This window comes from Microcaecilia unicolor, chromosome 2 (assembly GCF_901765095.1).
Source record: "Microcaecilia unicolor chromosome 2, aMicUni1.1, whole genome shotgun sequence".
NCBI lineage: Eukaryota > Metazoa > Chordata > Amphibia > Gymnophiona > Siphonopidae > Microcaecilia > Microcaecilia unicolor.
The window spans coordinates 97,251,341-97,268,560 of NC_044032.1; the positions used below are offsets into that span (position 1 = coordinate 97,251,341).

The 17,220-nt window shown below is 41.2% G+C and overlaps 1 protein-coding gene across 5 annotated transcripts in view; it reads left to right on the forward strand.

The window, feature by feature from the left end:
• MAP3K1 (mitogen-activated protein kinase kinase kinase 1) overlaps window positions 1-17,220 on the forward strand; it is a 274,135-nt gene that overhangs the window by 181,788 nt on the left and 75,127 nt on the right. For all 5 annotated transcript variants that reach the window (XM_030193149.1, XM_030193151.1, XM_030193150.1 and 2 more), the window contains one exon: window positions 12,067-12,215. In XM_030193149.1, coding sequence (XP_030049009.1) covers window positions 12,067-12,215 — 149 coding nt within the window. The remainder of the gene's footprint in view (window positions 1-12,066; window positions 12,216-17,220) is intronic.

Here is a 17,220-nt window from a genome sequence, read left to right on the forward strand (position 1 = left end):
TTACATGGAAACTCTCTATGGATAATACTACTCGGGCGGTGGGATATGGCAAGGCAGATTGGAGGAAATTGAACAGCTTTATCTCTGATTGGGGCCTTATTGATATGTGGCAGTTCCACCACCCTCATGACCGAGGTTATTCGTACTGATTGCAGGTTCATGATTCTTATTCTCGAATAGATATGTGGCTGGTGCATAAGGACTTGCTTTCTTGTACAGTAGGTTCTACGATAGAGTCCTGGGTTTGGTCGGATCATGCTTCGATGGTTATCGAGTTGGAGGGTGTGGAAAGGTTCTAAGCGGTGGGGACCCTGGCGATTGAATGATGGTTTACTGAGGGACCCTAAGGATGTGCAGCAGCTTGAAACTGATCTGAAGGAATATTTTGAGTTTTTGTTTTAGCTGAGATTGTGCCTCCCCTTTTTTGGGAAGGCCTTAAGGCAGTGTTGAGAGGCAAACTAATTGCATTAGCCACCCATCGGTATAAGGAATGCTTACAGAAACATCTTGCATTGTCACAACAATTGTATGATTTGGAGAGCTGTCACAAAAAAGGGGGGTTCTTCTCAGTTGTTGACCTGTTTGGCCCGACTTTGCGCTGATTTACAAGATTTAGATCTAGAAGAGATCAAAGAGAAGCTGCAGCTGTTGAGGCAGGAGTATTTTGAGGGAGCCAACAACTTATGTTAGCGCATAAGTTAAAAAAAAAAACACATGTGCAGCGATAAGCTCATAAGTTTTAAAAAAGGGTGTGCAGCAAAATTATATTTTGCAAGTCCGTGATGAAGGGTGGTGGTGTCTGTGCTACTTGAGTGTATACAGGAAGTTTTTGTCAACTTTTTAAGGTCTTATATCAGCCTGATGCAGTAGTCTCTTCTGTTGAGTTGAACAATTTTGTTGCAACGTTGGATCTCCCTTGCTTAAATCAGGCAGAGGCCTCTCTACTGCCCCAGCCTATATCCAAGGATGAAGTTCGCTGGGCCATTCGGGACTTGATTGCTTTACAGCTCAGTTTTATAAAACCTTTATCAATAGAAATCAAACAAAATAAAACATGGAAAAGAAAATAAGATGATACCTTTTTTATTGGACATAACTTAATACATTTCTTGATTAGCGGGATCAACGGGATATGTTTCATTAACAGGTGTATTAAGTTATGTCCAATAAAAAAGGTATCATCTTATTTTCTTTTCCATGTTTTATTTTGTTTGATTTCTATTGATAACCTTAAGAGTGGACTAACACGGCTACCACACTCCTTTACATAAAACCTTTAAAAATTACTTGATAAAACCATTGACTAAATTGTTTGTTTTAAGAGGGGGGGGTGGGGTCTCTTTTGCCACATGGCATTTGGCAGGAGTGACATTATTAAAGCCGGGTAAGGACCCACTTGAGTGTGGCTCGTATCACTCATTCTTCTTGTTAGGAGTGTATTATAATTTTTTTACAAAACTTCTGGCTCGTAGGTTGCAGTGTTATATGCCCCATTTAGTGGTAGATGATTAGTCTGGGTTTATTCATGGGTGTCATATGTTTAACAATATCTGTCAGGTTTGCCACCTTATGGAGTTTGTCTAGAATAATAAATTTCTGGCTGTCATTTTAGGCATTGATGCAGAAAAAGCCTTTGATTGGGTTTGCATGGCCCTATTTGTTCCAGGTGCTGGAACATGATATATCAGGACAATATCTGGATTGGAATCACATATTATACAAACACTTGGCTAGTCTGTGGATTAATGCTGTGTATATGGATAGTTTTGAATTGGCATGGGGCACCTGTCAGGGTTGTGCTCACTCACCAGTCATTTTTGCATTGGTTATGGAGCTTTTGGCTCATTTAGTACACTAGTCTGCGGGGGTGTTGGGGAGTGCAACATAAAATTGTTATTCACTGATGATGTTTTGCTTCTTATGGAGCCTTCCTCATCCCTGATGAAGGTGGAGCACTTGCTGGATCAGTTTGGAGGGGTGTCTGGCTTTCAAGTTAACAAAGCAAAGTTGGAAATTTTAAATCTTACCCTGAATGCTACTACAGTGGAAATGTGTAGATTTCCTTATGGCTGGGCTAGGCATTCTCTACATTATTTGGTGGTTAATTTTATTGCTTAGCTAGGGGATCTTTATGAAGCTAATTATCCAAGGGCGGTACAGAAATTTTGGGATGAGTTTGAGCGGTGGCATGGTTTGTCCATCTCATGGCTTGTGCGAGTTCATTCGGTAAAGATGATAGTGTTGCCAAAACTGCTTTATTTGTTTACTGCCTTGCCTATCCCTTTGCCTGATGGGTTCTTCTGCAAATTTCCCCAAAAGGTTTTTTTAAATATATCTGGAAAAAGAAGCCCCCCTAGGGTAGGGTGCCCCATGTTATTTCAACTTCAAACACACAGAAGCATGGCATGGCTGTGCCTAATTTTAAATTTTACTATTGTGCAACCCATCTCAAAAATCTTACTCATTGGCAGTGTGACTCCCTTAAAAGCTGGGTACATTTGGAACAGTTTTTTGTGGGTGAGACCCCATTGCATGCCATGCCGTGGCTTTCACCACAGGCTGTTAGACCCTTACTTAAGGTACGCGGGAGTCTGATGCCTGGTAGAAACTTTTTTATGGGATGTCTGTTGTTTTGCGTAGGGTTTTGTCCTAGGACAGCTTGATCGCACTTACCTGACCTGGGAGGGAAGAGACCTATATTTTGGGGGGCAGCTGGTGCAGGTTGAGGAATTGATGCCATTTCAGGAGCTAGTTGAGGAGTTTGGTTTATGTCAACGGGATATGTTTCATTAACAGGTGATCAATTTTATTTGCCAAAAGATAAATCAGGAGTTAGTTAATTGGCATCCTTTCTTGAGCAAGCCATGACTGGAAGTAGTGGGCATGGGTGTATTGAGATTTTATTTAGCCTTATTGGGTCAAACTTTCCCTCCCTCACTTTATTTGCAAAAATGGGAGGCTATTATGGGGGTCCACTTGGAATCTAAGACCTGGGAGAGAATATATAAAAATCTTCTCCAGATATCTATAACAAGCAATTTGGTGGAGAGTGGTTACAAAATGCAGTATGAATGATATTGCACCCTAGTGCAATTGCAAGAATGCATGGATATGGGACTCAGACTTTTATTCACATTTGGTGGTCCTGCCCAAGGGCGCAGTGTTTTTGGGACCAAGTGGAGGGTTGGATTCAGACTATTATAGGAATCTGTGTACCTTGATGTGTATTGTCATGTACTGAAGAGTCACAGTATGTCTTTTTAAGTTGTAGAGGGGAAATTGGGGGGTTTCCTTGTATTCAGTTTTTTTTTTTTAAATGGGGGAAAAAACAGTGATTTATGTATGTATGTATTTGTGGTCCACCAAGAACTTTGGATTGTTCAGAATATAAGTTTTTGAATGAATGAAAAGGAAAGCATAGAGCTAGAGCTGCTGCCCATCAAGCTGAGGGTTGACGATGCCTAATGATTTGACCCCCTTTGCACTACCAGTAGACCCAGCAGTCCTAAGGCTTCAGCATCACATTAAGTTCAATGTGGGCCCAAAGGAGGTTTGATAACAGGAGACCGCATGATGTCACAAGGCTGAATCTGGTCTCCACCCAAGGTGGTTTTAATTCTCCCCAATGCAGCTGCTGCCATTTTGGTACACCCAAGACAATTAAATTGATAGGGCTGGCTTCAGCCCACATAATAGGCCAAATAGGCTCATGCCATCTCCTGTTACCAAACCTCCTTGGTGGGCCCTACTGGGCTATTGTGAATTGAGATTTCCTTCCTGTTTCAAAAGGTAAGGCCTTCAGCTGCTGACACTTCTGCTTTCATATTGGGCTTTTTCCAGACAATGGTAAGCGTTAGGGTGGTTTGATTAAATCACTAGTGGCAGGAATGAGCAGCTTGTATCCCTTGGATTAGATTTACATGGCAGATTCAATAGTGTCATCTGGCATGTGTCATGGAAATTCTGAATGTCATGGCTGTAGGATCACACCCATTCCTAAAGATTGGACCATCAGGGGTGTCTCTTCCAATATGTTTATCTAGGATTGAAGAAAACCAAGACAAAATAAACACCTTCAAAATGGAGGGATTGCTTTGTGTGCCAGATCAGTCTTTATGCAGCTGAAACTGAGTAGTTCTTCCTGATGTATAAGGACAGGAAAGACCCTAGGAAGCTCTGCGACTTTGGAAAGGGGAAATGGTACCTTAGAAAGGCAGGCATTAGAGAATTCACTTATTCCGATTTTGGAATTTAGAGCTTACAAGTACTACTTTGAAGTAACTTAGTGAAATGTGTTAGAGGTTTTCTGAAGAAGGGATCCTTCCATCTGGGGGAAAAAAAGGGGGAGGAATGTACTTCATGAAAAGAAAACATATGGGGTGCCTGCATGGCTCCAATAAGTGGATCCTCTAATGCCTGCTTTTTCTTCTGAGTTTCTCTTGAAAGTTAAAATAAGGAACTGATATTGCTTTTTTTTTTCCTGTGAAAACTATTAAATGCATGCTATGTTTAATTCCTCAATCTAGAGACGCGCACTGCAGAGTGTAGTGAAGACTATTTTTAAGAAAGTAGGCCAAAGCGGTCTCAGTCCATGCAGTTATTGAGAAGATGCTAGATGATTATGGAGCTCCCAGGTTCTGTCCCCAGCACCTGCACCTGCCGCTTGTGCTCTACACTAGCACCCTCCTCCCACCGACTGGGTCACAACTGCCTCTGGGCAAATCTTCCGCGCTCAAATTATCCCCAGTGATTTCTAGGTTACTGGTGCCACACTCCCAGTGGTCCCACAGTTCCCAGAATGCACTTGCAGACCCAACACACAAACTATCGGGATTCTTTATCCAGACAGCAGAGGCAACAAAATGACTAGTGTTTATTGTCTTTAAAATGTTGAACAGTGAAACATAAAAAGTGCAATCAGCAAACAATAACAGGTAGCTGAAAAATGGATCAATTATAAAAGTATCTAAACATTTGTATACTAATTAGTACCTGGAAAGATCAGGACATATAACCGTTCACCAAGTCTCAGCAAAGAGATCCTACTCTTTTCTTCCTGGTTAAGACTGGGGAAAAAACCAGTACAATCCAAATGAAAATAGCTCCTGGGCCAATCAGAGCCTAGTCAACAAGTTTTAAAAGTATACTGCTCACAGTATTGTAGATCACTTCTTCTCTGAGTGAAACTAAAAGAGGGAGCATTCACTTTTCTATAACAGCTTTAACATAAAACCGACCACTAGAAGAAATAAGCTTCAGGAATTAAGGCAGTTTTTTAGGCTTAAAACACACTATTCTGTCAGAACAGGCAATTAAACAGAGTCCCTTATTGAAGGCCATGGGTTCTGATGGCTGTAGAGCGGAGTTCTATAAAATTCTGGGTGACCCTGTTCTTATACGTTTAACTGCTATGTATGGGGCTTGTTTGGATTCTCAGCGGTTGCCAAGGAAGTTAAATCTGGCTCAAATTGTAGTCTTCCCCAAACCTATTATGGACACCTTGCTTCCGGAGTCTTTTCTCCCGATTTCGCTGTTACATTTTGAAAGTAAACTGTTGGCTAAAGTGATGGCGAATGGGCTGGCTTGTGTACTTCTTTCTTTGGTGCGTGAGACTCAATTGGGATTCATACGAGATAGATTTCAACTTATAAAAAATCTTCTAAACACAGATCCAGTGACAACATCACCTTCAAACCGTCCTTCGGCTGACCAGTTAGCTAAATACTTCAATGACAAAATCATCAATCTTCGCAAATTGATTTCTCAAGACAATTCCACTGTTGACACCTTTCTTGACGAACTGGACCCTGGATTAGATGAAGTACCGGCCGACCAATCTTGGACTAATTTTACCCTCCTTACCACCGAATAAGTCACTAAAACCGTCTCTAAAATCTCCAGGTCTCACTGCCACCTTGACCCCTGCCCCAATTACCTTTTGAAAGGCGCCCCAACATGCTTTATCTCAGATCTCACCACCCACATAAACTTCCTACTTCAACGAAGCTCCTTCCCCACCAAACATGGCAACATATTACTAATACCTATACCAAAAAACCCAAAGAAACCTGCAAACGACATTAGCAACTACCGTTCAATTGCATCCATCCCTCTAATTACTAAACTGATGGAAAACAGAGTGACCTCGCAACTCAATGAATATATTCAGAAATTCTCCATCCTTCATGAGTCACAGTCGGGCTTTCGTGCTGCCCACAGCACAGAAACGGTCCTTCTTACCCTAATATCCAAATTCAAGCAAGAAATAGCAATTAGAAACAACATTCTCCTTCTACAATTTGTCTTAGCCAGCGCTTTTGCCATGGTAGATCATACTATCCTTATTAAACTTCTGGACAAACTTGAGTTTGGCGGCAATATCATCAACTGGATAAAAAACTTCATTACCACAAGATCCTGCTCTTGACCTGGATTGGCCGCTGTCGGGGACAGGATGCTGGGCTCGATGGACCTTTGGTCTTTTCCCAGTATGGCATTACTTATGTACTTATGTACCAAGTCAAAGGGACCACAAATATATCATCCCCATGGTCATCAGAATGCGGGGTACCACAGGGATCTCCGCTTTCCCCGATACTCTTCAACCTTATGATGATTCCCCTGGCCAGGTTACTTGCCAAACAAGGCCTTAATCCCTTCATCTACACTGACGACGTCTCCATATTTATCCCCTTCAAATCCAAATCAGAAATCTCCGATAAAATAACTACTGGTATGACCACCCTAACCTCTTGAGCCAACGCTTTTAAGATGAAATTAAACAAAGAGAAAACACAGTGCCTAGTCCTTTCATCTCAATATTCTCCTCTCCTCCCGACTATTCTCAGCACCCCAGACATTAAACTCTCCATATCTGATAACCTAAAAATCCTTGGAGTAACGATAGCCATTTATCTTTCGATAACCACGTCCATCACGAAAAAAATGTTCAATATGATGTAGATACTGAAATGAGTGAAATATCTTCCCTTGGGCACTTTCCGGAACCTGGTACAATCCACAGTTATTACCCATGTAGACTATTGCAGCAGTGTTTTCTTAGGATGTAAGACCCAAATCCTGAGAAAACTTCAGACTGCCCAAAACACGGCAGCCAGACTCATCTTTGGCAAATCAAGATTTGAAAGCGCATCACCTCTTCGAGAGAAGCTTCATTGGCTCCCCATCAGAGAAAGAATAAACTTCAAAGTTCATACAATGATTCATAAGATCATATATGGAGAATCCCCTAACTACATGAATGACCTAATCGACCTCCCAATCAGAAACAGATCAATGTCCTCACGTACTTATCTCAATTTACACCTTCCCAACTGCAAAGGAATTAAATACAAAACCTCCTATGCATCCAGTTTCTCATTTTTGTGCAGCCAGCTTTGGAACGCTCTATCAAGATCCATCCAAACAATTAACGACTATCTACCCTTCAGGAAAATGTTGAAGACACATCTCTTCAAGCAAGCTTACCCTAATGACCCAACTTAATCTTATAGGCCCACCCACATAACTCCTGCTCTGAAGATAATTATACCTTAAACCATGTCTCCCAAACACCTTATACTCATTCCCCAGTCTTTTCTTCTTCATCTTCCCTATACCATACCCTCCCAATCTCTTTCCTTTTACATCTCGTACCTTGTTTACCTTTTCATGTTCAATTCACATATTCTTAAAACCTTACTATTACTATGTTTATTACAGTTTGTAATATTCTCCTTACAATACTTTGTAATTCTGAGAACTGGGTGAGATCCAAGATGGCGTCTGAAGCGGTGTGAGTGTTTGGACTTCCTGAGCTCCTAGCGGGGTAGACGCCAGAAACCCGAATGAACACCATGGGGAAGAGAAAGGGGAAGGCGAAAACTCTTACCTCCTTGAGTCAAGCTTCAAGTCCCGCTGTACGCCAAACCGTGCGTGCTGGAGTCTTTTGGAGTTCGGACACTCGGAGAGCAGCTTCCTGTGACTGCGAGATCAGCTTCATCTGAAGCTGATCATAGCATTGAGGGCATATCGCTTAGCCAGCCCTCCAACACAGCTCCCCCGAGGCCAGGAGCAGGTATGTCGCTGACGGAGGCTCAGAACGACGGGGTGATTGGTGGAATACAAACCCTGTCGTCTGAACCAGGAGGGCCCGTTAGTGCCTCTATGCAGCCCAAATTAACAACGAAGGACAACATCTCTTCTGTGGATCGAGCTCCAGCTCCTGCTGAAACCCGAGGTGTAGGAAGACCAGCTGTGATAACGTTGGAAACGCTCTGGGACGCCATCAAGGTATTAGCACTGCTTTACAAACTAACTTAAACTCCCTGAAAGGAGAAGTAATTGACTTGAAACAAAATTATCAAGAAACTTCTGGAAAAGTCCAAGATAATATAAAAAAGGTAGCAACCTTGGAAGTTGAGATTAATAAATTGCAAAACGTTTCAGCCACACTGATCAGGGAGAGAGAGACTCAACAGCGTAAAATAGAATTTCTTGAAAATCAAGGTCGTAGGAACAACTTGAGATTTATTCATTTTCCTAAATCTCCACTAATTCCCGCTCTTGATATGTTGCGTAAATATTTTGGAGAAGTCCTGGGAATTCCAGCAGAGGGGTTTCCCCCCATTGCTAGAGCCCAGTACATTACAGGATTTAAAAAAGTGACTGATGGACAGTCTCAAGCTCAACCGGACTTTGATTTGACTGGATTCTTGGAGTCATCCCTGGAAATTGTGACTGAAAGAACTACCTTAATTGCTACCTTTGCTTTGGAGATAGATCGTAATAATATTTTCAAGACTTATTTTCGTCATGCAAATGCAAACTTTATGGGTTCAAAGATACAAATTTTCCCTGATTTAGCGAGGGATACTCAAAAGAGAAGGAGAGAATTCTTCTCTTATAAGACAAGAGCTCTCAACTTAGTAGCAACTTTTCAATTCAAATTTCCTTGCAGATGTTTGATATCCCTAAATGCTAATAACTACGTATTCTTTGATCCTGTAAAGTTGCAACAATTTATTGATTTACAGGAAAGCGCTGTTAAACATTGAATGTGCAACCCAGTGAGAAATGCTATAAGTGGGCTAGCAGGATAAACTGTTCTTCAAGTTTCTTTGATTAATTAACTAATATTTTCTTTTTTCCTGGTACTTGGATCATTGAGTAGTGGACAAAGTTTATAGAGAACTTTATTTCCTTAAAAATTCTTTTGGGTTTTTTTTCAGTATTTTCTGAATATTTCCATTTACATTATATTGTGAAATGTAAAAAGATATAAATAAAGAATTAAAAATAAACAATACTTTGTAATTCTATTTACTATGTAAGCCGCATTGAACCTGCTGTATGTGGGAAAGCGCGGGGTACAAATGTAATAAATAAGATAATAAGATAGATATATTACTAAGACATTTTGAGCTCCCTGGAATTCAGAGAACGCACTGAAACCCCCTCACTTTTAATCAGTTTTTTGATGCTGAAAAAGATTTAATAGTTATTTGGAGTTTATGTATGGTACCTTACAACATTATGGTTTTGAGGGTCAGTTTGTAGCAGTGATACACACACTATACTCGGCCCCTCATGCAAGAGTGTGGGATAATGGCAGAAGTTCAGATGATTTTGCTATAAATAGGGGAACCTGCCACTGATGTCCACTATTCCCCTTATTATTTTCTGGACCCTTTGATATGAGATATTCTCACTAATCCGGGGGAGATAATATTTTTAAAATAGCAGCCTTTGCAGATGATCTATTGGTTCTTACTGATCCTCAGAGCTCTCTCGAAGAGCTGCTGGGCATTTTTCAAGAGTATGGGGATTGTGCTAGTTTCAAATTGAATCTGTCCAGTTCTGAGGCCCTGGCCACTGAGGAGTAGGTATTCCGGACTTAGAGGGGAGTCTTTCTATTGAAATGAGCCATACATTCTTTCTGGTACTTTGCCATGCTCTACCAGGTTGTTATGTTCCCTTAGTGTGAGTCATCTTTTAGTCATGACAAGAAGGCAGTTGGAGGGCTGGATGACTTTGCCCTTGTCCTTGTCTGGTAGAATTAGCCTATATAGATTGGTAGTGTGTGTTCCCCAGTGGCTTTATGTTCTGCTGGTCCTGCCTATCTGCCTCCTTAGGAAAGATCTTTCACAGGTAGCAAAGTTACTGACTAAATACTGTTGGAGTGGGAAGAAGGTGAAATTTTGCCTGCCCTATCTTTATGGTAATTGGTGAAGTGGAAGGTTGTATAACTATGCGTGTCTTTTGCGCCATTTAGGCAACTGGCTATTGGATAGAACAGACTGTACTCCAACTGCTTATGAGTAGTTTCTCTATGCCCCATGCAATGTTTGATTTCTCTTACAAGTTCCTCACTTCCTCCTACCCAATTTGTTGAGGAATAGTATTCTGTTTAGACCCTTAAAGGATACTTGGCTTAAGCTGATCCATTGGCTCGGAAGTGCTCCCTCAGATACAGAACAATTGCCATTAAGGGGTAATTTGTTATTCCATCCAGGGATGGATAACTTTACCTTTGTTCATTGGGAGAACCAAGGATACAGCTTTGTGGAGAGTGTGCTGACTAAGGAGGGGAAAATTATATCTTTTTGAGACCTTTCATCAAAGGGGGGAGGTGCAGTGGGGGAACCAATTTGCCTTTTGTCAACTAAAACACTGTCAGCTCCTTAGACTCCGATAGGTTAAAATCTAAGTGGAGTGGAGGAGTCACCTAATGGTTCTAGCACCAGTCTTGACATCCAGAGGTGGCTGGTTCAAATCCCACTGCTGCTCCTTGTGATCTTGGGCAAGTCACTTAACCCTCCATTGCCTCAGGTACAAACAATTAGATTGTGAGCCCTCCTGGGACAGAGAAATATCCAATGTATCTGAATGTAACTCACCTTGAGCTACTACTGAAAATGGTGTGAGCAAAATCCAAATAAAAATAAATAAGTTATGAGGAAAATTGAGTTTTGTTTTTTGAAATGGTAGCGGCTAACAGGTTGACTATTTTGGGTCTTTTTAAAATAGCTCAACCCTTGGAGGGGGAAAAGAGATGGTTAAAACACGATGGGAGGCAGATCTATGGAGATCGCTCCTGGAATGGAATGTGGAAGGTACCATTAGTAAAGTACCTCAATTGTCTCTGGGAGCTGATCTTAGGGAATGTGTGTTTCGGGTACTCCATAGGGCCTGTTTCATTCAGGTACAGTTGTGCAGGGCAGGGGGACTAACTTGTGTCCGTTGCGACAGGGAGAACAATACTTTTTACCATGCTATGTGGACTTGCACATTTATCCAACAGTTCTGATCTGGGGTAACTTCCCATTTAAGCAGCTTGTTCCACTGGAGAATCCAATTTACTGTGAATCTGGGTTTTTTTGATCAGGTAGGAGGAATGGAAGGGGTGAGTAAGGACAGGCAGACTCTCCTTAGAAAGTTTATTTTGGTGAGGAAAAAGTGCATGTTCCTGGGTGAGCCTGGAGCCTCTATATTTCTGGTCCTGGTGAGCCCGCGTCCATACTCTGGCACTGTGGGAGGCCAGAGATGCAACTGCATCTGTAAAACGAGTAACTAAATATCTCTATTTGGGATTCCTACTTACAGTCAGTATCCCCTGCTGCATGGAATTTGATCCTGAATCATTTATATTCCCCTGGTTGATGTTAGGAATTTTGTTTTGTAATACTGTTCTTGCACGTTTCTTGACTTTATGGGGTATGGGTTTAAGGGTGGGGGGTTGGAGTTTCGTTGGGGGGAGGGGGGATAGCGATATTTATGTGCATGTTGGTGGGGAGCTATAAGAGTCCAGGCTTCTTGTCATTTTTGTATAGTATTTTGCAGTTTTTCTGTGTAGAGGAATATTACTGTTCTTTAATTAAAAAAAAAAAGTTTGAACATAAAATTCCACAGGGATGTTAAGTCATCTTACTTAGTAGTGGATGGTGGCTCATGTCAATAATATTTTTGATAACTTTTTTCTTTTTTATGCTTCAAAAACCTCATCCAAATTGGGAATATCTACTGTACAAATGCATTTGTTACTCTTTTTTTTCCTTCCAATGTTAGGTTGAGAGTTTATTTCAAAAATATCACAGTAGGCGTAGCTCAAGGATCAAGGCTCCATCTCGTAATACCATCCAGAAGTTTGTTTCGCGCATGTCAAATTCCCATACATTGTCATCATCTAGTACCTCAACATCTAGCTCAGAAAACAGGTTAGTACCCTTTAAAGAACTTACAGGGGAAAAAAAAGCAAGTGTTTTAGTCATTGTTTACTTAACAGTTGGTAAGTGTACTGGTGGGAACTCCCGGATTTTGGGCCATGTGTTAAATTATGGATAAACAAGCTTACATATAGAGCAAAGTTAGTGAGAATCCTGATAAAGTTATGGTCATAAGTTAATGTTAAGTTGTTCAGAGCACATTAAAATTTTAAGTACAGAGTTTTGTAATGGAGAACAATCCAGGATAACATATGCATAAGTTTACATTTTTATGGTGTATGGTTAAATATTTATTTTCAGATTAAGCCTGTCTGAATCAGAGCATCCATGTATGTGTTGGAGAAAATTTAAGACCTTTAAGAAGATGGCGGAAGTTACGTCTTTTTACATATCTTCAATAATGGCATGCATGGAAGCTACCATCAAAGTATAGTTTGTAGAATTTCATTATGTCTCTAGTTAGAGCAGGTGTTCTCAACCCAGGCTTCGGGACACACCTAAGCAGTCAGGTTTTCAGGATACCCACAATGAATATGCATGAGAAATTTGCGTGCACTTCTTTGATTGTATTCAAATCTCTCAATCATATTCATTGTGGGTATCCTGAAAACCTGCCTGGCTAGGTGTATCTCGAGGACTGGGTTGAGAACACTAAGTTAGATTGTATAGAAAGAGGATGGGCAACATAAGTGTTGTTGTACAGGGTCAAGCAGAGGAGTGAAGGAGTAGCCTAATGGTTAACACAGTGGGCTGGGAACTGGGTTCAATTCCCACTGTGGCTCTTTGAGATCTTGGGCAAATCACTTAGCATTTCATTGCCCCAGGCACAAAAGATTAGATTGTAAGCCCACTAGGGACAGAGAAAGTACCTGTATGTAATAGGTAAACTGCTTTGATTGTACCACAGAAAGGTGGAGTATATCAGGAATCCATAAACATTAAACCTTATATCTCAGTCTTGCTGCTGTATGAAATTCACATTTAAAATTAAAAAGAAAATGAATATTTTCACATTCAACCAGAGGTTCTTGACCCAGTCCTTGGGACACACCTAGCCAGTGAGGTTTTCAGGATGGCCACAGTGACTATGCATGAGATAAATTTGCAAGAAAACACACAGGCAACCAATCCATAAGATCCAGCACGGAGAAAAAAAACAGTAGATTAAAAATCACAAAGTCCATTTTATTCACCATATAACCAATAAATACATAATTAAAAACCTGACATGGCAATGTTTCGCCCTATCAAGGGCTGAGTCAGGAGCTTGTAATAGTATCCAGAGGTGTTGTCTTAGAATATCACCTACATAACTGCTTTGAAGGAAAGAGTTTGACTCAATCGGTGATATTCTAAGACAACATGTCTGGGTACTATTACAAGCCCCTGACGCAGGTCTTGATAGGTGAAACATGGCCATGTCAGGCTTTTAGTTTATGTATTGTTTTATGTGGTGAATAAATTTGATTTTATTCCTGCAGTCTACCGGGGGGGGGGGGGTGTTTCTCAGAGATAAATTTGCATGAACTACCTCCATTGTATGCAAATGTGTCTCATGCATATTCTTTTGGGTATCTGAAAGCCTAACTGGCTAAGTATCCTAGGACTGGGTTGAGAATCACTGCATTTGATCATATAGTTGCACTATATAGGTTTTATTTAGAAACGTAACGCTGAGTGCTTTTTGAACTGATGTGTTAGTATATTTTAACACTAATTCCTCTCTCCTCCCTTACATTCTTCTTTCTTGCCCTTCTTGAAGCACTGCTGCCTGTACTTCATCTTTGTACCAAAGCCAGCCGCTTCTAAACACAGATGCACCAAGGACAGGATACTTCTAAGCAGTTTATTTTTCTCTCTTGTTCAGCCAGCAGGGTGGCTTCCACCAGCTGCAATATGCCCTGCCCTGCTGCTCTGTTTATGTCATCTACAGCTCCCTGCCCTGTGTGTTTGATCAGCGAACAGTTGTAAGCACCTTGTGGGCCATGTCTGATCTCCAAGCCTGAGAACCATTGAAATTTGCCAGCAGGCATTTAATAAATTATGTGATGAGACTGGCCCAACAATCATGTAGTGTACTATTTTGGAGATTGTGTATACTTTTACAGAGTAAGTGTTGGAAGATCCCATGCTCTAATTGTGAAATTTAAAGTTCTGTCTAATATGCTTTTTGTCTGGAATTCACTGTTTTGAATGACAAGAATTCATGATGACTTTCACATTTGATCTGCTGTTTATACTAGGCACGTCCATCTATTAATTGCCTTACCAGGGCTCCAGGCAGCATACATAACACACATTAAAAGCTGTCTGGTCAATATTCAGCTGGTGGCAGTCGGCGTTTTTTAACACTGGCCATTGTCAGCTAAGTTAGACCTGGATATCCAATGCCAGGCCATGTCTGGGCACAGGCATTGACTATCCATGTCTAACTGGATTGCTGCTGGCCATCCAAACTTATGCAAGTCTCGATGAATGCCAGCTGGGAGCGCTACATAAGTGGATTTGTCATATTCTTCTACCCACTTATAGCCCCTCGCTCCCTGGTAGTCCAGTGGGGTGCCTAGGGAGGAGGGGTCCTTACTACTGTCACTAGCAGCTCCATCAGTAAAATGGTCTCTGCAAGCTCTAATGGTAGTCTTGCAATGGCCATTTTACTTATGGATCCACTAGGGGCAAGAGCAAGTGGGGATTGCTCCTACCTGAGTACCCCACTTGTCCACCAGGGAGCCTAAGTAGGTTTCTTTTGGGGTGGACTGCAGATGGGTGAGTAAAGGGGTGTCTGATCTCGCTGGGAGGGAGGAGGTGCAGCTACTCGGAAGCTGTGCTATGCCCATCGTTATGACCACGTGTCGCCGCCCTACAAAAGTATCATGGGCTACTGATCCATCACCGCGTACTTTTTAAATTAATAATTTTTACATTCAAGGGCCACAGGCTCAGCCTCCCTCGTTATCTCTCCTCTTTCACTGTCCCATTTCCACCAGCCCCTCTCTCACTATCTTGTACTCACCAGCCTATCTCCTTCACTCAGTATACGATCACCGCGTAGTCTTACCTGGCCCTAAACTTGCTCAATTAGAATCTATTCATCATCGTGCCTTTTTCTTTGCTGCCCCTCACTGAAACTCCCTCCTGCTAGATACTGTTCAGAAATTTCATTTAAGAATTTCAAATCAAGATTAAAGGCCTGGCTGTTTGCAGTGGTTTTCACCACAGCCTGAAATGTTGGGACCAACTGCTGCTGTCCACTTCCCTGTCCTCCTATTTAATCCAATTTTATCCCTTTCTTCTTTACACTGGCTTTCCATTCCCCCTCCTTTTTTTTCCCTCTTACCCTTTGAATGCTTGATCTATCCTCTTGCCTATCAGTTTTGTAGTTCCTTTTCTTTTCTGATGTTTGGATTATTGTAAACCACCGAGAACTGCCAGTTAGTCATGGCAATATAGCAAATTCTAGTAAACCATATAAACCTTATGCAGGTGTCAGGTAACATTCAACACTAGTCACTGCATAGCTAAGTGACCAGAGAAGACTGCTATTATGCGGTCCTATTTGGTTGCTTAGCTATGTGGATACCAGCAGTGAGTATTTTTATTTTTCTGGGTTTGCTCACACCTCTGAGTGTTGTTGGCACCTGCATAGCTGTTTGCTTCTCCCCAACTCCATCTTCAGAATGCCTGTCTGTTGCCTACTTTAAAAAAGGCTGGTTAGTGCCAATATTCAGCAGCACTGCCCAGTTATGTGCCACTGAATATCAGCGACTGGCCTTCAAACCATGATTTAAGTAAGCAGGAGACTCTCTTGCCTGCTTTGAATATCTGGTCCTATATATAAAATCAAACTGAACTAATTAAAAAAAGTACTAAAACAAATCATCCAAATGAAACTAAGGGCTCCTTTTACAAAGCGGCACTACTGATTATCGGTGTTCTAAATGCAAAGAAGCCCATTCAGTTCCCGTGGGCTTCTTCGCATATAGCACACACTAATCGGTAGCACTGCTTTTAATTGGTAGCACTGCTTTGTAAAAGGAGCCCTCCGTCAATAACCTAGTATCTTTTAAAAATGTTATGCTTTTGCATTTTACAATTATAAATCAAGATAACACTTAACATCTGAAAAAAATCCTCATTACAGGCAAATGTAAAATTACAGAAAACCTTTCCAAAGAAGAAAAGCTCATCATAACAGGGACTATAATCTTATGAAACTTAAAAAAGAATAAAAAGGAAAAGGGAAGAATTACAGAAAAATACTAGTTAACTGGAGACTTCTTTAAAGTAGTACCTAGAAGAAATCATAGGAAACTTCTCATTAACAGTACTCACTACCCATTTAAGACCTGCCGTTACAGATGTCATGGGCCAAGAAAAACATAATTCTTAGAATCTAATTTAATAAAATATTTACGTGGAAATTGAAGGAAAAATGTCCCTCCCAGGGCCAAGAGTTCCAATTAAAAGCCAAAAATGCATTTCTTCTGAGCTGAGTGGCCCTGCAAAGGTCAGGAAATATTTGCATCTTGTGGCCCAGAAATTCAACATGTTTATAACAAAAACACAGTCTGAGGAGCCAATTTCTATCTGGCTCCAAGGCAAATGAACAATCAAAGTAGCTTTAGTCACCACAGGACTAGACCCCTCCAGAAATCCGGATAGGTCAAAGCTATCTGATGGTTTGTCTTTTCTTGCTTCAGTCGGGGGATTTCCTCATCGGTCTACATAGTACATATGGGTTGCTGGTAGTAAAGACTCCTTAGGCCAGTATTCCCAAACCTGGTCCTGGAGGCACCCCAGTCAGTCAGGTTTTCACACTATCCACAATGAATATTCATGAGAGAAATTTGCATACACTGACCCCACTGCATGAAAATCTCTCTTAATGAATATTCATTGTGGGTATCCTGAAAACATGACTGGCTGGGGTGCCTCCAGGACCAGGTTTGCGTACCACTGCTTAAGCACTTGCAAAACCTCCATAATATACTTTTTA